Genomic DNA, 22,417 nt, shown 5'->3' with positions numbered 1-22,417 from the left:
CACCTCGGGACAGACTTTCCTCTCACTTCCTGGGTGGACCGTTCTCGCTTTATTGAAGCCACATTTCTATCGTGCCATTCATAGAATTACAGAATCCCAGCAGTGCAGAAGTAGGCCATTCGACCCATCGAGTATCCACCAACCCTCCGGAAGAGATTTCTACCAAGACCCACACCCACGGCAGATCCCCATAACCCCACCTTACCTTTTGGACAAAGGGATAATTTAGCATGGCCAATCCACCTCACCTGCACGTCTTTGGACTGTGGAAGGAAACCGTAGAACCCAGAGGAAACCCACACAGACACTGGGAGAACATACAAACTCCACACAGACAGTCTCCCGAGGCCAGAATTAAACCCAGGTCCCTGGCACTGGGAGGTAGCAGTGCTAACCATTGGGCCACTGTGCTATCTCTTGCAGTCAATAGTAAAATTCTGCAACGGTACAGTAAGAGATGCTCTTCTGAAGCTAAACTCAGGTATTTTCTTGGAGTAGTGAAGAGGAAGCATGTGAACTTAGAGTACTGAATATTAATGCTATTATGCTGCAGGAAATGATCAGACCCAGTGTCTATCCATAGATGAAGTCTGAGGCTCAATCAATGGAATGAAACAATGTGACGAACACTGGTCTGAACTCATGGCTTGATTGCAGAGAAAATCTGCCAAAATTCCATAATCAATTTGAGAGAGGAAACTGGCGTTCAGCCAATGATGCTTATAGTACTCAATGTTGACACTATTATGCTGCAGGAAATGTACAACTCGAGCTTGATTTAATGTATGCCTACTTGAAATGTATTCTTCAGTGGTACAGTGTGGAAGTCTGCAGATCTTAAAAACAGGGAGGGTTGTGATTATGGGCTGATTAAACACAAGAATGAGAATATTAACAAACGGAAGGATTTGTTGAATGAAGGGATCCGGGCAGCAGAGTTTTGGGTAAGCTAATGAAATCAAAATAGGAGGCTGGCCAGGAGACCACCCAAGTAGCCAAGAAAAGGTGATCGAGGTGGACCATGTTGTTATGGAGTTGAAGTAGGCAGTCTTAGTGATGGAAAGCACATGGGGTTGGAAGCTCAGGTTGAGTTTGAACAGAATGTTTAAGTTGTAAATTGTTTGTAATCTAATATTTTATTATTGTCACAAGTAGGCTTACATTTACATTGCAATGATGTCACTGTGAACATCCCCTAGTCGCCACACTCCGGCGCCTGTTTGGGTAGACAGAGAGAGAATTCAGAATGTCCAATCCACCTAACAGCACGTCTTTTGGAACTTGCAGGAGGAAACCGGAGCACCCGGAGGAAACCCATGCAGACACAGGGAGAACATACAGACTCCGCACAGACAGTGACCCAATCCAGGATTCAAACCCGGGTCCCTGGCGCTGTGAAGCATCAGTGCTAACCAATGTGCTGCCGTGTGCCCTTTTTAGTCTCGCTCAGAGTTCAGTTACCACCTCTTTTTACACAGAGGGTAGTGGGTGCCTGGAACTCGCTGCCGGAGGAGGTGGTGGAAGCTGGGACGATAGTGACGTTAAAGGGACGTCTTGACAAATACATGAATAGGATGGGACTAGAGGGATACGGACCCCGGAAGTGTAGAAGATTTTAGTTTAGACGGGCAGCATGGTCGGCGCAGGCTTGGAGGGCCAAAGGGCCTGTTCCTGTGCTGTACTTTTCTTTGTTCTTTGTATAGCAGGTATTCTTGTCAGCTGTGCAGACATTGCAGTTACTGCTTGTTAAGCGGTTTAGTTGGACAAAGATTGCTCTGCTCTTTGAAGCAATACTAATATATGAAGAAATAGAAAATAATACTTTTCTATATGATTAGAAACAGAAAAGATCTCCAGTCTGTTGCAATCAAGATCAACTTCTCAATAGTATCAACACAAGCTAGTATTAGATAACTAATTATTATAATCTTTAATTACATAATAATCCATGAATGATTCCAATCCCTCCTGCCCAGCTGAACAGTGTGCCACTCTCAATGTTCCTGACCAAGCGACTATGAATTGCACCCATCCTCATGGAAACTTCAGCTTTGACTCCACGTGTGAATTCCAATGTGCAGCAGGATTTACACTGCAGGGCTCACAGGATCTCCGATGCAATGCAACAGGAATGTGGACAGCAGAGACACCCAGCTGTGAAGGTACATCACAAACAATACCCACTAAAAGTGAAAATTGCAAAGCAGATTTTAAAATGTGGTACACTATCAATTACGACGAGACGAGAGTAGAATGTAATCGAGGCTTTATTACACAGAGATGTGCGGCCTCCTACAGCAGCTGATGAAATGGCTGCTGTACGGGGAGCACACATATTCTGCCCCCGTACCTGTAGTACAGGGGCCTTACCGTAAAACACACATATATATATATACAGTATATATATCAGTGGTGACTACCACCAAATGTTAACTTAACAAGCATATAAGTAACTTTTGATTCAACTTCTTATTGTTTCGTTTCAGCTATAAAATGTGGAAGCCTCGAAGCTCCAGGGCAAGGATTCATGAACTGTATCCATCCCTTCCGACCTTTCAGTTACAACTCGACATGTGACTTTAGCTGTGATCAAGGGTTTAAGCTTCGAGGATCAGTCAGATTTCAGTGTGGAGTTTCTGGACAGTGGATAGGGCACAAACCCAACTGTGAAGGTACAATCTGTTCACGTTACACTGGAAAAAATAAAGATAGATGGAAGATGCCCAACTCGATTAGCTCAGTTTAATGTATGCCTGCTTGAAATGTATTCTGCAGTGGTACGGTGTGGAAGTCTGCAGATTGCTGGACAAGAATTGATGAATTGCACACATCCCGTTGGAGAGTTCAGTTACAATTCGACCTGCCACTTTAGCTGTACCGAAGGGTTTGTGCTTTATGGATCCGGAATGTTGGAGTGCGGAGCTTCTGGGAATTGGACAGCGCAGCACCCCACCACCTGTGAAGGTACACACAATGCTAGAATACAAATGAGAATGAAGATCAGCTTTGATTTTACATTAGTTTGTAATTATTGTCTGTAAATACCCTTGAATTACAAATTACAGCATAGAATTTACTGTAGAGAAGGAGGCTATTCGGCCCATCGAGTCTGCACCAGCCCTTGGAAAGAACGCCCCACTTAAGCCCACACCTCCACCCTATCCCCGTAACCCGTTTTAATGTAAGATTCAGAATCTATTCCATGTACGAACTATGAGGAGATACCGGCATTGGACTTGGTTGAGCACAGTAATAAGTCTTACAACACCTGAGGAAGGAGCTGTGCTCCGATAGCTCGTGATTCAAAGCAAACCTGTTGGACTTTGCGGCACTCTCAATTACGACGCGAGAGTGAGGTCGGTAATCAAAGGCTTTAATATACAGAAAACAGGAGAGCATTCGAGAGAAGTGTGCTCGCCACATGGAGCCTTATCCTATATACTGTTTCCTGGGGGCGTAGCCAGAGACGGAGTCCCCCAGGGTTCCAAGCCCCTTAAAGGGGCAAGGTATTAAAGGTAAATACCGTTCATCACAGACTGTAACCTGGTGTTGCAAGACTTCTTACTATGAGGCTGAAGTAATGGAATGAAGTAATGCAATTTACACTGGTCAGAGCTTATGTTTCTAATGCAGTGAAAATTAGTTCAAGGGAAGAAACTGGACTTTAGCCAGTGATCTAGAAAATTGGCGTACCTATAACACAGCACATTAAATCACTGCTAAAACTGGAGCTACACGTCTTAAAAAGCCTGTTTCGCAAATGATTTAAATGCTACGTATAATGAGTTACATTGGCATTTTGGGACCAGAGCCATGGTAATGACATCAAATATTAGACAAATGAGTGGAATGGTGAAATCAATGTGTCCATCAAGTGGTAGAAATCTACAGACAATTTATAAGTCCAGTGAAGGAAACATAATTTTGATCCTAATGCTTTCCCCTCTCTTGTCTCGAAGGGTCTGAGGTGAAATTGCAGCTTAAAATCTATTGTCAAATCAGTATTAGCAACATTTTCTCAGAATAAATTGTTGGTTCCTTGCTGTCCCTCAACATTGGAGTTACAGTGGTGTTGCTATGCCACCGCCTTTTCCTACACTCTTAACGTATTCACTAATTTTTAAACTTTGTTTTGATGTAGTTTATACTTCAGACAGGATGTGGGATCCGTATAAATCTACAGGAGTAATTACTGGAACAGTATTAGCCTTTCTGCTTCTATCATTTATAGTTTGGGCTTTTATACGTCGAAGAAAAGGTAAGATCTTGCCATAATTTTGACTTATTTGTGAAATATTGTTTTTCCCTGTTGTTCTGGTTTCTGTAGGCCATAGGTTGTTCCCTGTTGTAAGAGTGGGCAGGTAAGCTTGCTGCAAGATGTCTGGAAATGCCGCTGTCAGGCTCAAAGCAGACATGGGGCAGTGGGTCCAAGTGTTTATTTTTCTCGGGTTGGTGTAAGAGTCATTAGGAAATAAAGGAACCAGCAAACAAACTTGTTTTCATACAGCACCCACCGCGTTATCAGGACATTCTGAGGTGCCACACAACCAACAAATTACTATTTAAATACTGGCCGCGATCTACGGAAATGTTTATAAGTGTGATAGCGAGCGGGAAATACCGGGGTCGGGATTTTCCAGTCTCCGACATTGAAATCGCGTTCGCCGATCAGCTGGAGAAACCCCGTTTGCGCTGGAATCGGGGGGCGGCGCCTCTTTTGCAATGCTCCAGTCCCTCCAAAACCCCACACGCCGTATGGACGGCCTCAGGACGTCACCTGAGGCCCTTCCGAACCCTCCGCCCCCGATGGGCCGAGTTCCCGATGGCGCGGGTCACTCATGGTATTTATTTCCGTGAACCCGGCGTGGCGGCTGCGGACTGAGTCCAATGCCGCCACAGTCGGATGGGAGACATTCCATGGGCAGGGGTGGCTGTGGCGGGGGCTGTGGGCACTGGTGGGGATGGTTCAGGGGTAGCGAGCCTGGCCAAAGCGGGGCACCTTGTGGCAGGCCGGGTCTGCCGCGGCATGCGCCACGTTCAACAGCGCAGCTGCTGCAGGCTGCCACCGTGCGCATACGCAGTCACGGACCCGCCAATTCCCCAGCCGTATCCGCAGATAAAGCCGGGTCCTCTACGCTGTGTGCCTGCTGCCCCCCCCCCCCCCCCCCCCCCAACCAGATGGTGGATGGGTGCAACTTCTGCACCGTTTTTCTTATTGTAAAACACCACTGCTCCCACGCCGGTGTTAGTACTTAGTCTCAAAATCAGAGAATCCAGCCCCAGGTGTTTCCCGACAGCTGACCCGACGAGGCTGTTAGCGGTATCTAACGTTAATTAGGCCAGTTAATGGACTTCCGCTGGTGGCTAGGAATGAGTAGGTCGCACATTTGTTGGCTCCCGCTCGGGTCGGACCTTTGGACCTTTTCCCCCGATATTTTATTTCATTTTTTTTGTCGGACTTGATTCGGTAAATTGATGGTGGAGGCAATTGTGGAGTGGATTCCTACATCAGTGCATGGAGAAGCGGACCAGGAGTACTCGCAAAGGAAGAAATAGGTGAACAGAGAAGGCTTGGGCTGAGGCTGCAGTGGGGGAAAGCATGGCGGACGACCGGGGTCCTGGCTTGTCGACCCAGCGGTCGATGGAGCAGTTGATGCAGTTTATACAGGAGTACTTCGCCAAGCAGAAACAGGAGTGCTTGGACCCGATTAAGGAGTCGATTGCGTGGCTGGAACTCAGACTGGATGCTCAAGATCGGGCGATCCAGAAGGTGGAGAAGGCGCTGGCTGAGCAGGAGGAACATCAAACAGCGGTGGAGTTGGAAGTGGGGTTGCAGAGAGACCAGCAGAAAAGGCTCCTGGAGAAGGTGGAGGATCTAGAGAACAGGTCCTGCCGGCAGAACTTGAGAATCGTCATTCTCCCAGAGGGGTCCGAAGGAGCAGACGCAGGGGCATACATAGTGGGCATGTTCGAGAAGTTACTGGGGGATGGGACGTTCTCCCGACCCTTGGAGGTGCACAGGGCTCACAGAGCGCTCGCGAGGAAGCCGCGAGTGGGGAACCCCCCCAGGACAATGGTGGTGAGATTTCACAGGTACTTGGACAAGGAGAGTACTTTACAGTAGGCCAGGCAGACACGGAGGTGTAAATGGGAGAATAATATCCTGCAGATCTAACAGGACTTGGGTACAGATGTAGCCAGGAGAAAAGAGCGGGGTTCAATCAGATAAAGTTGACCCTTTTTAAGAAAAAGGTTAAGTTTGGACTGCTGTATCCGGTCCGTCTTTGGGTCACGTATGAGGAACAATTTTATTTTGAGTCGCCCGAGGAAGCGATGGACTTCTTTAGAAGGAAAGGTCTGGTGGCGGATTGAGGTCTTTGAACTTTGCTGCAGCAAAGTTTCATGTTAAAAAAGTTTCTTGTTTTTCGGACGTTATCTGTAATGCCTTCTGTATTGATTTGGGGCCTGTTGCAGAGCTGAGTGAGTTAAAGTTTACATTTGCACTGATGGGGGATGGAGGTGTCTTTGTTAGATGTTGAATCTTCTGTTTGATCTTTTCTTTGTTTTTTGCGTTTTATTTTTGGGCAATTGTGTGGGGATTGCTTTTCTTTTGCGTATGTGTGTCCAAGCGGGGGGGAGAGAACAATGGGTGGGAGAATGTCTGGCACTATGGGCGGGGATCACCAAGCTAGCTGGGCGGGCTAGCTTACGGAAGCGCAGTGGGAGGTGAGCCGATGTTATGCTTGTTGAAGGGGTTGGTTTACATACTTCTGTTACTGGGGGGGGAGAGAGGGAAATGTTCTGCTGATGGGGGAGGGACGTTTGCTGTGGGACAGAAAGGAGGTCGGGGGCGGAGGCTGCCTGAGGGCGGGCCGACGGATGCGTGGGGCGCGGGGTGGAGACTGGCCCAAGAAAGGTGTTGGCTGATCGGCGAAGGGTGGTGGGGGGGGGGGGGGGATGTGACAATGGGCCAGTTAAGAGGGCACGCGTGTTCGCGCATCTGAGGGGACTGAAGGCGGACGTGGTAATGTTACAGGAGACGCACCTTAGAGTAACTGATCAGATTAGATTAAGGAAGGGATGGGTCAGACAGGTTTTTCACGCGGGGCTGGACTCTAAGACTAGAGGGGTTGTGATCCTGATTAATAAGCGAGTGTCATTTGAGGCGGGAAGAATAGTTGTGGATGTGGGAGGCTGGTACATTATGGCCAGTGGGAAGCTAGAGGGGTTGCCGGTGGAACTAGTGAACGTGTACGTGCCAAATTGGAATGATGTGAAGTTTATAAAGAGGATGTTGGGGAAGATCCCGTTTCTGGATTTACATAAGTTGGTCATGGGAGGGGACTTTAACACAGTTATCGACCTTGGGGTAGAACGGTTGAGCTCAAGGACGGGCAGGGAGCCAGCAATGGCGAAGGAGCTAAAGGGGTTCATGGAGCAAATGGGGGGATGGACCCATGGAGATTTGGGCAGCCGAGAGTGAAGGAATTCTCCTTCTATTCGCGTGCATAAAGTGTACTCCCGGATTGACTTTTTTATTTTGAACAGGGCTTTACTGACGGGGACTAGTGGACATGGGGATTCGGCGATCACAATCTCGGATCATGCCCCGCACTAGGTTGACCTACAGGTTAGCAAGGAGAGTAGCCAATGCCAACACTGGAGGCTGGACATGGGACTTTTGGCTGATGAAGAGGTGTGTGGGCGGCTGAGGAAATGTATTCAGAACTACCTGGAAGTCAACGACATGGGTGAGGTTTCGGCGGTGGTGGTCTGGGAGGCGCTGAAGGCGGTGGTTAGAGGGGAGCTGATCTTAATACGGGCCCACAGGGAGAAGGCAGACAGAACAGAGACGGACCGACTGATAAAGGAGATATTGCAGGTCGACAGGAGGTATGTGAAGACCCCAGAGGAGGGCTTCTAAGGGAGCGACGGAGGCTGCAGGCAGAGTTCAGATTGTTAACCACAGGGAGGGCAGTGGAGCAGCTGAGAAAGGCGAGGGGGGCGAATTATGAACATTGGGAGAAGGCCAGCAGATTGCTTGCGCAGCAGGTTAGAAAGAGGAAGGCAGCCAGGGAGATAGGGAAAGTAAAGGATGGGGACGGGAACCTGGTCGGAGACTGAGCAGGGGTTAATAAGGCGTTCAAGGAGTTTTACAGCAGGTTGTATGAGTCGGAACTCCCAGCTGGGCCGGAGGGGATGAGGCACGTTTTAGGGGGGCTGAAGTTTCCGAACATGGACAGGGGGGGTGTTGGTAGAAGGGCTGGGGGCCCCGATCGGGATGTAAGAGATAGCAGAGGGTCTAAAGGCCATGCAGTCTGGTAAAGCCCCAGTGCCGGACAGGTACCCAGTGGAGTTTTATAAAAGGTTCTCTGGGATATTGGGATCGTTTTTGATGAGGACATTCAATGAGGCAAGGGAACGTGGGGTGCTTCCCCTGACGATGTCACAGGCCATTATCTCATTGATCCTGAAGCGGGACAAGGACCCGGAGCTATGCGGGTCCGATAGGATGATATCGCGACCAGATGTGGATGCCAAACTGCTGGCCAAAATCTTGTCCTCCAGGATTGAAGACTGTGTTCTGGAAGTGATTGAGGAGGACCAGACAGGTTTGTTAAGGGTAGGCAGTTAGCGGCTAATGTAAGAAGGTTGTTAAATGTGATTATGATGCCTCCAGAAGGTAAGGACGTGGAGGTAGTGGTCACAATGGGCGCAGAGAAGGCATTTGATCGGGTGGAATGGGAATATCTGTGGGAGGTACTGGGGCGGTTTGGATTTGGGAGGGGCTTCATTGACTGGGTCAGGCTGTTGTATCAGGCTCCTGTTGCGAGCGTACGGACAAACAGGTCAACATTGGACTATTTCAGACTGCATCAGGGGACGAGACAGGGATTCCCCCTCTCCCCACAGGAATGCCCCCTCTCCGCACTGGCAATTGCGCTGATCCGGGGGGGGGGGGGGGGGGGGGGGGTGGACACAGAGTCTCACTGTACGCAGACGGCCTGCTCCTATTTCGGACCCATTAGAAGGGATGGAAGAAAGTATGAGGATTCTGGGGTATTTGGCCAGTTTTCGGGTTCTAAACTAAATATGGGGAAAAGTGAGATGTTTACGATCCAGGCAAGGGAGTAGGAGAGGTGATTGGGGGAGCTGCCGTTTAGGGTGGTAGGGGGAAGCTTTTGATACCTAGGCAATCAGGTGGCGCGGGAATGGGAACGGCTACACAAGTTAAATTTGGCCCGATTAGTAGACCAAATGAAGGACGATTTCTGAAGGTGGGACGCGCTTCCGTTGTTACTAGCTGGGAGGGTGCAGACAGTGAAAATGACGGTCCTCCCGAGATCCCTGTTTGTGTTTCAGGTTCTCCCCATCTTTAATCCGGGGTACTTCTTTAAACGGGTCAATAATATGATCACTGGCTTTGTATGGGTGGGTAAGACCCCCACGAGCACAAAAGGGGATGCTTGAGCTGAGCCGGGGGGAGGGCGGCCTGGCGCTGCCGAATTTGAGCAATTATTATTGGGCGGCGAATAGCCATGATCAGGAAGTGGATGGTGGGGGGAGGGTCGGTATGGGAGCGTGTGAAAGCGGCATCATGCAAGGGCACCAGTTTGGCGACGCTGGCAACGGTGCCTCTGCTGTTCCTGCCTGATTGGTACTCCACCAGCCCCGTGGTGGTGGCGGCCCTGAAGGTCTGGGGGCAATGGAGGAGGCATGTGGGAGCGGAGGGAGCGGAGGGAGCGGAGGGAGCGGAGGGAGCATCGGTCTGGTCTCCAATCTGTAATAATCACCGGTTTGCCCTGGGAAGGCTGGATGGAGGGTTCCGGAGATGGCAGAGAGCAGGGATTGAGAGGATGGGCGATATGTTTATGGAGGGGAGCTTTTCTAGCCTGAGGGAGCTGGAGGAGAAATTTGGATTGGCGAGGGGAAATTAGTTTAGGTACCTGCAGGTGCGGGACTTCCTACGCAGGCAGGTCACAGCCTTCCCGCTCCAGCCGCCAAGGGGGATACAGGACAGGGTAGTTTCCAGAGGGTGGATGGAAGAAGGGAGGGTTTCTGACATTTATAAGAAACTCATGGGATCAGAGGAGACGCAGACCGAGGAGCTGAAATGCAAATGGGAAGAGGAATTAGGAGGAGAGATAGAGGATGGTCTCTGGGCGGACGTGTTCAGTAGAGTCAACGCGTCCACAACATGTGTCAGGCTCATCCTGATACAATTTAAGGTTGCTCACTGGGCTCACATGACAATAGCCCAGATGAGCAGGTTCTTTGGGGTAGACGATAGGTGCTCAAGGTGTGCGGGAGGACCAGCAAACAATGTCCATATGTTCTGGGCATGGCCGAAGCTTAGGGGATTTTGGCAGGGGTTTGCAGATGTCATGTCCAAGGTGCTGAAAACAAGGGTGCCGCCGAGTCCAGAGGTGGTGATTGTCGGGGTGTCGGAAGGCCCGGGAATCCAGGAGGAGAAAGAGGCAGACGTTGTAGCCTTTGCTTCCCTGGTAGCCCGGAGACAGATACTATTAGCTTGGAGGACCCAAAGCCCCCAAAGTCGGAGACCTGGCTAACTGACATGGCTAGCTTTCTCTGTTTGGAGAAAATCAAGTTTGCCCTGAGAGGGTCAATGTTAGGGTTCACCCGGAGGTGGCAGCCGTTTGTCAACTTCTTCCGGGAGAACCGTCAGCAGAACGGGGGGGGGGGGGTTAGTTTAGCTTAGAGTAGGGGGTTAATAAAGGTGGGACCTGTAAGGGAGGAAGACGGCTTTTGCACTATGTTTATATTTTCATGGACATTGTTTATTTTGTTGCTGTTGTAAAACCATAAATACCTCAATAAACGTTTATTTAAAAATATTAGGCCAGTTAATGATTCCCATGGGCTTCACGCCGCAAATAACTGTCCCGTCGGCGGATTCACCGGGACTGCGCTCGGCAGCTCCCCGCTAATGAGGGGGAGCAGCTCTTAAACCGATCCCGCAGAGCAAACCCCAGACAGCACGCAGACATGCCACTGCACAGACCAGCTCCATAATTCAGGGATGCCGACCTACCCAGACTGATGGACGCGGTGGAATCCAGGCGGGATACCCTGTTCCCGAGGGGATCGGAGGGTCAGCCACAGTGCAGCCAGTGCTGCCTGGGAGGAACTGACCGTCAGCTCGAGGAGAGTCACCAGGAGGACCACCACCCAGTGCCGCAAGGTGTTCAATGACCTCCACCGAGCCGCACGGGTGAGTTGGCATTGGCCTCCTGGCACTGGTCCTGCCTGCTACCCATAGAGGACCGCCCTGATGACCCTGCACCTGGCACCGCCACCCCCTAACACAATACCGCAACACTGGCATCCACCAGCAGACCCACCTATGCCCAGGAGTGGTGCACCCACCTGTTCCCACCATGACACCCCACCCGCGATGCATGAAGCGTGCGGCTCACCATGCCCCCTCTTGTGTCCCCGCAGGAGAAGTTGGCCCACAACAGGCGAGAGAGGGCGCAGACAGGCAGCAGGATGCTGGACCTCAGGATCTTCACCCCCAATGAGGAACAGGCTTTGGAGGATGCGGGGTGGCTGAGGACTGATTGGTCACCAACGTCAAGATTGGCCTATGTCGCAGAGGTGAGTATCCATTGGCCCTCACCCAGATAGCCTGTCACACATGAGTTGTTCATGCCAGGATGATGATCTTTCCCTCTCACTGACCTGATGTCCATTCTCCCGCAGGATCTCCATCTGATGGTGCTGGCCCATCCGGGGTGGCCCACACCCGCCCAGCCCCCATGAGAACACCTCTGAGGAGAGCTCCAGGGATGCCACCATCAAGCGGCACAGCTATCATCCGCACCTTCCACCGTCGCAGAGTCACACACCTCAGTGGAAAAATTAGTGGACAGGCTTCTGGGGCACAATTTGGTGAGGACCACACAGTTGCTGATGCATGTCAGGCGGAGGCAGGACTGTGTAGGGGAGGGAACAGTCAGGGATCCACTAGACCCCAGGAGCCAGCTGGGTCCTAGTCAGATGGTGAGCCTCTGGACCAGGCTATCCTGGAGCTGATGCAGTCGATAGGGAGTGGCTGTGAGATTCAGAGGGAGATGTCAGTGATTGGAGGAGTCCATAGTCGATTGGAGGAGTCCCAATGGCTGCAAGTAGGCATTGCTGAGATGCTGCGGAGCATGCCTCAGTGGCTTGAGGACTTTGCCGGGGCGCTGCAGAGCATGTCCAGTCTCCGGTCCAGAGCATGTCCCAGTCACTGAGGATGGTGTCCCAGATGCAGGTGGACATTGGCGAGGCAATGCAGAGCATGGTCCACTCATAGAGGGGCATCGCTGAGGGCATCGACACCATTGTGCAGACATTGGGCTGGCAGAACCTGGTGATGCAGCATCATCGGAGCTCAACCCAGCCGTCCCTCCATTCCGGGGTGACCCCCAGTGCCCTATGGGCATCGATTGGGAGGAGGAAGCACTGGAGATGATCTGGAGCCTCCCTATGAGGTGACAACGGTGGTCAGCAGCTCTCCTGAAACCACCCCCCCCCCCCAACAACGGCGTGTCTGGGAGTCAGCGTGCGGAACAGGGTGGCACAGTAAGGCACATGCCACTGCCAAGTCAGATGGGGGCCTCAGGCCCCAGACACTCCAGAGGACGCCTGCCACGTGCATCAAAGGCCACGGGTCGCAGTATGCACAGGGCCGGCTCAAGGCACCGGCAACTCGGGCAGTCGCCCGGGGCGCCATGTGCTAGGGGGCGCCAGAGACTCGGGTCCCGCGCATGCGCAGTTGGGCAGGTGCCAACCAGCGCATGCGCGGTGGCCGCCCTCCCCCAGGGCGGCTCCCCCTCGGTCCACCCCCCCGGCTCGGTCCGTGCCCCCCCCCGCTCGGTCCGCCCCCCCCGCTCGGGCCGCTCCCCCACCCCCCCCCCCCCCCCCCCTCGGTCCGCCCCACCCCCCCCCCCCCCCCCCCCTCTCCCGCCCCCCCCGCCCCCCCCCCCCCCCCCCACCTCCTCCCACCCCCCCCTCCGCCCCCCCCCCGCGGCCCCCCCCCCCCCCCTTCGGCCCCCCTGCCCCCCCCCTCGGGCCCCCCCCGGCACCCCCTCCCCTCGGCGCCCCACTCCCCTCGGCGCCCCCCCCCTCAGCCCCGCCCCCCCCCCCCCCCTCGGCCCCGCCCCCGCCCCTCGGCCCCCCCCCCCCCTCCCCCAAGGGCGCCGAAGTTCAGCTTGCCCAGGGCGCCAGCAACCCTAGGGCCGGCGCTGAGTAAGCAGCAGGCTGCCCCACCTCGCATCTGCATCCTGGGGACACACCTCGGTGCAGAGGTAGAGCGCGCAGGGCTACGCAGATAGAGGATTACTGAGAGAGCACTTGGGCATAGGGGTCATGATTGCACATCATTAAAACACGTTATACTTGATACCTCTGTCACGTTATTCCGCACTGCGGGCCGGTCTGCACCACCCTCCCCCAGTAGTCCTTCAGTCCTTCGCCCTCCCCTGGCCTCTCTGGCCCAGATCCCAGCCTCCCCCCACCCCAAGACATACCTCATGCAAGTGATGGGTGTGAGCGCACTGTCAGCAGAGACAGGAGTCAGACTATGGTATAGATTGAGGAGCACCAGATCTCAGCGCAGAGTGGGTTATCATCACTCTCCTGCCTTGTATATTGGCCATCTGACAGTGCCGACACAGGCCCATCACCCTGCAGTGATGTCACACAGACCCTGGGAGGGTGGAACAGAGCGATTGCGGGGGATGGGTGGGAAGGGAGGGAAGAAGGGGTCTGGTAATGGGTGGGTGGGTGGCTGTATGGGGGAATGGTCGGTGGGGGGGGAGGAAAGGTGTGGTGTGAGGCAGACTGGGTTGGGGTGGGGAACGGGTGTGGGGGGACAGTGGATGGGAAGGGGAGAGGGGGAGAGATGATGGACGAAGCCACGTCCTATGAGAATTGGGCGAGGATCAGGGCCTCCCTGGTCCTCCGGGCATGCAAGACCCTCGCCACCTCCTCCCTCCAGCTGGTCCCGCAGGTCCTCCTGGGCTCATCCGCCAGCCCCTCCTGATGCGGTTCCTCCTCATCCTCCTCCTCCTCGGAGGTAGCCGCATGTTCCTCCTCCATGTCCAGCATGTCGCCCCGCTGCTGTGCCAGGTTGTGGAGGGGACAGCAGACCACAACAAAGCGGGCGACCCTCCGGGCGGTGTACTGCGGGGCCACATTTTGTGCAGTCCGATGCACTGCTCAATGACAGCACTGGTGGCCACGTGGGCCTTGTTATAGCAGGTCTCTGCATCGGTCTCCGAAATCTGTACTGGCATCATTAGCCAGGTGCTTAGTGTGTACCCCTTATCCCACATGAGCCATCCGGTCATCTTGAGTGTCCCTTGGAGTTGTTGGGGATCTCCAACTGCCCCAGGATGTAGCTGTCAGGCACACTTCCTGGGACGCGTGCACACACGTGCATTATCTTGAGGTGATGGTCGCACACAAGTTGGATGTTCAGGGAGTGGAATCCCTTCCTGTTGCTGAACAGCACTCCCCGTGCTCGCAAGGTGACAATAAGCGCCCCCAGTGCCCATGGGCTGATTGTCCGATTTCGAAGATCACTACTCATCGCCTTGGATCCCCACAGCAGCCATTCCCCCAGTTTCACGTTTTAAATTGGTGTACTGAACGGTTCCTGCGAGGCCGCTTGCTGGGGAGTCCATTCGATATGGGGTCCTTCACAATAATGGGATGGTGATTAGTCTTAATTGGTGATTATTGGTTTCTTGCCACTCTGTGGCGGGATCCCGTTCTCGCCAACGGGGGCACGCCGGTTAGATCAGAAACTGATCGGCGCCCAGCATCTTTCCCGATTTCGGTTCCTCCCGCTATCATTTTTGCGCTCGGTGCGACATGGCTGATAAATCGTACCCGAAGACACTGCTGTAATTTAGGCAAACACAATAGGCTAACTTTCGCACCACAAAACAGCAGTTAATCTGTTTGATGGCGGTGATGGGAGGGTTAACATTTGCCAAGACACAGAGAACTCCCTACTTGCTTCAAAATGGTGCCACGTGTCTTTGGAGTGATAAGGCATGAGTCTTGTCACAAGGTGAGGCTGCTAACAAAGACTACAGGAATTTCCTTAGATTGAGATTTTCCTGAGTTTATGCCAGAGTGCCACACATTTCAGAAAACCAGATGTGTAAGAGCATGTGTGCAAAGGAAGATGCTCGATTTCCTTCCATTTCAATTAACAGAAGACAAATGGAGTGGGTTCCTTTCAAGGTATGGACTCTGACATGTCGAACTTCCTAATATTTATTGGTCCAGTCGATTCGATTTGCACGAACACAGACCTAGGATAATCTGCTTTAAGTATGACCTCAGAACTGAGGAACTGAACTTCATTCTCTGCTGCTCCAAGTGGATTGCTCAAGGAAAGCAATGGCAGAGAAACAATTACAGGGGGAAATACACGAGTGGGTCTGGTGCTGGTGACGCCACTTGCTTCTCCCGGATGGATTTCGCCACCGTGGTTGTCTCGCGTCCACCTCAGCTTCAGCTGTACGTCCCGTCTTTCGCCCGGATTTTCCTTGTTCTCTGTCCCTGTAGGTGGCGAGTTTATTATTGTTCCCCGTGCCCTCCTTCCAGCTATCATTCCTCTCTGGTTCCCCTCTATTGTTCCTTTTCTTCCTCACTCTTCCCCCCTCCCCTTCTTGCCCCCTTCCTCCCTCCCCTTCTCCTGTGGTTCTCCTTTCCTTCCTCTTAGGTTTAGCTGCCCTCCCTTTCATGCCTTGGCTACTTTCTCCTGATTCTTGGCTTCCTGGCTATTCTTCTGTGTCTCCGGCACCCAAACGTATATCTACCTCTCCAGTTTCCTCCCCCCCCCACCACAAACAGATGCCTACTTATGTGTCAAAAATAATATTGCCAATTGTACAGAGTTGCTGCTGTTGAGCTGGTGCATAATACCCTACCAGTTACTTTATTTTATTTTATGTTCGTTCTTTTGTGGTATGTTTGTGTGTGCTCTTCTCTTCTATATATATATATATCTCTTATTCTGAGTACATAACGGTAAATATACTTGGTTCAAAAACCCAATAAAAAACATTTATATAAAAAGAAAAGCAATAGCAGAGTTCTGGGAGCAAGTGGCTGCTTGCAGCGATGAATGCAGCTTGTGGTGTAACACAGGAGAAAAAGTAATGATGTAAATTATGTAAAAGCAATGATAAATGCTTTAACAATCATATTCACTTTCTTTCACAGCTACACAAGAAAAACCTCCTGCTGCAAGGTAATGTTCTGCACTCAGTACATGGGTGAATTTACACTCAGTACATGGGTGAATTTACAAGTCTGTGCTGCTGATGCCATACCAGGAATTAAGATGTGAAGTGCCCATGATTTTCTAACCATTCATAGTAAGAAGAATTTGTGGGCAGCATGTGCCCAAATCATAGAATCCCTACAGTGCAGAAAGAGGCCATTCAACCCATCCAGTCTGTACCAGCCCTCTGAAAGAGTATCCCACATCGGCCCAATCCCCTACCTCTATCCCTGTAACCCCACTAGGGGCAATTTTTGTTTCACGGCCAATCCACCTAACCTGCACATCTTTGACCTGTGGGAGGAAACCGGAGCACCCGGAGGATGCCCACGCAGACACGGGGAGAATGTGCCAACTCTATACAGACAGTCACCCAAAGTCGGAATCGAATCCGGGTCTCTCACACTGGAGGCCAGCAGTGCTAACCACTTTTGCCACTGTGTCGCCCTGTGTTCTACCGGAAGGAAAGACAGTCACTTTTATTTCCCCTCAGCATCAAAACCTAGTGAATGAATTTCTTATACTTACATCTAGAGGATTAGAATAGAACTGGAGAGTCTGAGGTCATACTCTCTGACAAAGGACTTGCATTTCCATCGCAGTTTTCACAACATCAAAATATCCCAAAGCAGTTCCATGCAAATTAAATACTTTTGAAGTGAGGTTACTGTTGTAATGTAGGAAATATTTAGTTCACAGCGAGCTCCCACAATCACCAATAAGATATATTTTTGCGAAGCCAGTTGAGAAACATTTTGGCCAGGACATTGTGGAGAACTCCTTAGCTGTTCTTCAAAATGCTATGGGACACTTTACCCCCATTTTGGACGGCAGATGGGTTCTTGGTTTAACGTCCCATCTAAAAGGTGACCCTCCCAATAGTGCAGCACCCCCTCAGTACTACTCTGCAGTGTCAGCATAGGTTTTGTATTCATGTCTCGGTGGTGGGACTTACCTTACACCCTCTGGCTTCGAGGTGAGGGTGAGAGCACTGACTAATGACTTAATACATCAACCAATGTGCAGGTAGATGGGGAGTTTCTCCTTTATGTTCAGGAGTCGCTGTTAAAATAATTGGAATTGTGGTTGTGACATCACATTCAGCAATCACTTCTTTCACTTATGAAAGCTAGCCAAATTTGATCAGGATTTGCCAATCATTTTTTATTTGGTCTTTTCTTTCATCCTTATCTATTATTTGGCCATTGACCAAATAAAGTCTTCTGCTCGCACCTCACTTTTTGTTCCTAGTGTTTGTCCAATGTTTTCAATTTATGCCGCTATGATTGATAGGACCTAGAGTTAGGTGTCACCCCAGCATTTCTTCACTTTTTGTCTCCTTTCCTCCGATTTTCAATCTTGCCATTGACTTGCATGATGGGACATAACCAATTACATTTCCAAAATTAAAACACAATATTTTATTCAAATTTGCTTAGCACTTTGGGGGAGGGTGCATTGCACAATGTCAGGGGAAATTCTGCAAAACATGGCTAATTTCAGCTTCAGTGAAGAAACTACAATGAAAATGTGAGCTGGGAACAGAAATTTTAAATGAAAAATAACTCCGGGCAAAGGTTTTTATCACATTTAATTACGCCTTCAGACGGGCAGCACGGTGGCCTAGTGGTTAGCACAACCGCCTCACGGCGCTGAGGTCCCAGGTTCGATCCCGGCTCTGGGTCACTGTCCGTGTAGAGTTTGCACATTCTCCCCGTGTCTGCGTGGGTTTCGCCCCCACAACCCAAAAATGTGCAGAGTAGGTGGATTGGCCATGATAAATTGCCCCTTAATTGGAAAAAATAATTGGGTAATCTAAATTAAAAAAAAACAAAAAAAAAAAAAAAAAAAAAATTACGCCTTCAGACTACATAGCTGGCTCAGTCAAAAAAAGCAATGAGTTTATATTTTTTATTTACTCATTTATTCATGGGATATGGATATCATTGGCAAAACCTATCTCTAACTGTCTTTGAGAAGATGGTGGTGATAACTAAATGAAATGAAATGAAAATGAAATGAAAATCACTTATTGTCACAAGTAGGCTTCAAATGAAGTTACTGTGAAAAGCCCCTAGTCGCCACATTCCGGCATCTGTTCGGGGAGGCTGGTATGGGAATTGAACCGTGCTACTGGCCTGCCTTGGTCTGCTTTAAAAGCCAGCTATTTAGCCCTGTGCTGAACCAGCCCCGGGAGCAACTACGTTGCTTGCTGGGCTGTTTCTGAGGGCAGTTAAGGGAAAACATGCTGCCGTGTGTTACGACACCCTGGGCTAGGGTATGGTTAATTGAATTAACAAATAATTCTTTGAAAAATGTCCAAAGTCTTTGGCCCTGGGTTGCCCAATAATTACAGTCACCAGGTTTGTAAATGTAAACACAATTACTTTTTATTTATAACAAGAACTATAATGAAATATGCAGCAATTACAACTGGTTAACTATGATATAATTCCTAATCCCCCACTTTAACTTGTCCCCACCTTCTGTCCCCACCTTCTACATACACACACAAGACAGACACACACAGAGGGGACGAGAGGGGAATGAAAGTGAAAGATAAAAGTCCTTGCTTCAGATAGTTATATCCAAAACATCTTGCTTCCATCTAGGCTTTCAGTTCAAGGTTTTCACTGTAGATTCATGCAGATTCTATGTACAGCTCTGCATTTTTCTGGAGAAAACACAAGGAAGAAAAAGAGAGGGGGAGAGGGAGAGCGTGAGAGAGATAGAGAGTGATAGGGAGAGTGTGTGAGAGAGAGAGAGTGGTGAGAGAGAGAAAGATCCTTAGGTCTCTGGAAGTCATCCCACTCAGACAAGATCCAATCACCATCTGTTACTGGGCAGACTACAGTCTTTTGGCCAATTCATTGGCCATCAGCCAACCATTCGAACCGAGTCCCACCCCATCTCCCGGGTGCCACAAAGTTTGGGTTTTGTTGTTCAAAGCTAGCAGAGTGCACTATGTTGTAACTTCTGAATTCCTAATTCTCTCTGCTGCTTGACTCAAAGATACATGCCCATTAAGCATCCATGGATCAAAACTTATAACAGCATAAATGAAGAAAGGGCAAATAAGGGAAACATCAGGAAATGCCTTTACATGTGTGAAAAGGGTGTCATATAGGCCAGACCAAGTAAAGACAGCAAATGTCCTTCTCCAAAGGGTCATGAGTGAACCAGATGGATTTTTATGATAATCCAATAATTTCATAATCATCATTGCTGGTACTAGATTTTTTATTCCAGATTTATTTAATTCACTGAATTCAAACTCACAAACGCTATGGTGAGAACTCAAAGTTCCAGATTATTTAGTCCGACCTCTGGATTGCCAGTTCAGTAACCTTACCACCACGTCACCACACCATTCAATAGAAAAACAGTATTTTAGAGAAATAGAAAGAACTGTCATGAATTCAGCAATTTTACCCTTGATAATTACACAGCAAATATGTTGAAGAAATCACTGAAGAATCAGCAAATGTCAAATAAACGTTTGCGCGAATGAACTGGAGAATGCCTTCATCCATTCTCCACAGAAAAATGAAATATTGTTTCAATTGATGGAACGATGGAAGTATATATGGTGAGGCCAACAAGTGACAAGGCTAGCAATACTCAAGCAGATACTATCTAGAACAGGGGTGGGCAAACTACGGCCCGCGGGCCGCATGCGGCCCGCCAAAGGTATTTCTGCGGCCCACCAAGTCATTTAAAAAAAAAAAAAAATTTTTTTTTTTTAAAATTTTTTTTTAAAAATTTTTTTTTAAAAGTTAATGGGGGGGGCTGTTGGGTTACTTACTGGTATAGGGTGGATACGTTGACTTGAGTAGGGTGATCATTGCTCGACACAACGTCGAGGGCTGAAGGGCCTGTTCTGTGCTGTACTGTTCTATGTTCTATATGAGGCGCCCAGAATCATAACCGGGTGAAATAATTATTTTACTTAATATACTATGCGGCCCTTTGTGAATTGTGAATTTCTGAATGTGGCCCTTGCACGGAAAAGTTTGCCCACCCCTGATCTAGAATGAAGCAGCCCCACATGATCATCATCCCACCCACCACTCACTCCGCCACCAGTGTACAGCGACATTAGCATACACATTCTACACAATTCACCGCTGCAACTTGCCAAGGCTCCAACAACACCTTCCAAATCACAGCTTTTAATACCTGGAAGGATAAGGGTGCCTGATGCATGGAACATCACCACCTGCTTGTTCCTCTCCAAGTGACACACCAACCTAACTTGGAACTATATCGTCTTCCGTCACAAAATTTTGGAATCTGGTTCTTGACAGCACAATAGGTTTACCGACACCACATGGACTGCAGTGGTTCAAGGCAGCAGTTACCACTTCCTTCTGAATGGCAATTAGGTATGGACAATAAATGCCAGCTAACTTTCTGTGAGCAAATATAAAGTGAGAAAAACAAAAGCTTCCAGTGTATAGATTATATAAATTAGATAGATAGCAGTTAGTTCAAGGCTCTGGTTTAACTAGTAGGAATATGTTGATGAATGTTGTGTGAAAACCCTTCACTTGGAGTATAGTGACATCTTGATATTGACTACACATATATACTCAGCATCAACAGTTAAGGCTTCAAATATTTTGTTTCTCTTGCAGAAATGGAGGAAATATGGAAACAACTTCAGTTTAATGGTGTGCAATTTTGGTTTGCAACCAGTGTTGAATTGCTCACATAGGTGACATGAAAACTTTGTAACTTCTAACAACATTGCAATGACTTCTGGGACTGGTGTGATTTGACTTGTGGCAGAAGCAACTGTCTGAAGAGCAGAACCCCATTCTCCAGAGACTCTGAGAAGCAACCTGTAGAACCTCATCCCTGATGAACTCTTAATATGGCTGTGGGAATTGTCATGCTGTACACTGAGGTTGTAGAGGGTTGCTCCAGAACGTTCATTCCTTCTTGAAAATATTAGATAAAGTTAAGAAATCTGAGGATGGAGGAAGCAGCAAAGGATTTCTCGATAGTGGTATTGATTCAAAGTTAAGTCTCCTTTAAGATCCAAAAATTGAAGATTTGTATTTCCTGTATATTTGGAAAGAAATATTTGCATTTATTAAAAGAAACCCTTAATGTATCAGCTTTAGATACATTCACTCATTCAAGTGATGCCAACTCCACATTCTCCTGCTTGGCTCAAATGCAAATTACTTTCTCGTTAGAGATTAGAAATACACTGTTGTGTTTTAGCACATATTTGGCAGTACCCAGTTATGCAGGAACAGCTTGCTTAATACATTAACCCTTCAAAGATAAATCCAAGTGCAGGTGAATTTTGCGGATATTCGGTACCCATCATCATATTAGACTACGGACAGTGAGAGCAAATGTAAACATAGAACAGTACAGCACAGAACAGGCCCTTCAGCCCTCGATGTTGTGCCGAGCAAATGATCACCCTACTCAAACCTACACCCTATACCCGTAACCCAACAACACCACCCTTAACCTTACTTTTTAGGACAGTACGGGCAATTTAGCATGGCCAATCCACCTAACCCGCACATCTTTGGACTGTGGGAGGAAACCGGAGCACCCAGAGGAAACCCACGCACACACGGGGAGGACGTGCAGACTCCGCACAGACAGTGACCCAGCCGGGAATCGAACCTGGGACCCTGGAGCTGTGAAGCATTTATGCTAACCACCATGCTACCGTGCTGACTGTAAAGAACAGTGAAAAGCTACAATGACACCAGCTCTTCTGGGAAGCAGATGAAAAGCCTCCAATTGTGAATAGTGGGTTTGACTGCTGAGAATTCCTGACCCTGGGTTCTCTTTTAAATTTGAATACCTCCATTAGAGTGGGATAAGTTCAATTAATGCCAGATTGCTTTATGCTGTCCAACCTAATTCCACTTCATTGATCTTTTCCAAATCCCTGCAATTTCTTTCCCCATCAAGTGTTTATTGAATTTCCTTTTGAAAGTGACTGTTGAACCCCTTTCCTACTTTATAGTTACATATTGTGGAAAAAGTTTTTTCTCCATGTCATCGCTCATATTATTTGGAGAGGGCAGGTCATACACAAAGGGGTGACTTATACATGGCAGGTGCAGGAATGTA

At 49.4% G+C, this 22,417-nt stretch overlaps 1 protein-coding gene across 1 annotated transcript in view; it reads left to right on the top strand.

Moving 5' to 3' along the window:
• The window catches only part of LOC119964743 (P-selectin-like), a 40,982-nt gene extending 19,594 nt beyond the window's left edge, over nt 1-21,388 (top strand). The window contains exons 7-12 of the mRNA XM_038794676.1: nt 1,977-2,162; nt 2,487-2,672; nt 2,776-2,964; nt 4,142-4,258; nt 16,249-16,276; nt 20,947-21,388. Coding sequence (XP_038650604.1) covers nt 1,977-2,162; nt 2,487-2,672; nt 2,776-2,964; nt 4,142-4,258; nt 16,249-16,276; nt 20,947-20,980 — 740 coding nt within the window. The 3' untranslated portion in view covers nt 20,981-21,388. The remainder of the gene's footprint in view (nt 1-1,976; nt 2,163-2,486; nt 2,673-2,775; nt 2,965-4,141; nt 4,259-16,248; nt 16,277-20,946) is intronic.
• The last annotated feature ends 1,029 nt before the right edge of the window (nt 21,389-22,417 follow it).

Source organism: Scyliorhinus canicula, chromosome 4, assembly GCF_902713615.1.
Source record: "Scyliorhinus canicula chromosome 4, sScyCan1.1, whole genome shotgun sequence".
NCBI classification, from domain to species: domain Eukaryota; kingdom Metazoa; phylum Chordata; class Chondrichthyes; order Carcharhiniformes; family Scyliorhinidae; genus Scyliorhinus; species Scyliorhinus canicula.
The sequence above is the reverse complement of the archived record's forward strand: the minus strand, read 5'-3'. Positions and strand labels throughout refer to the sequence as shown.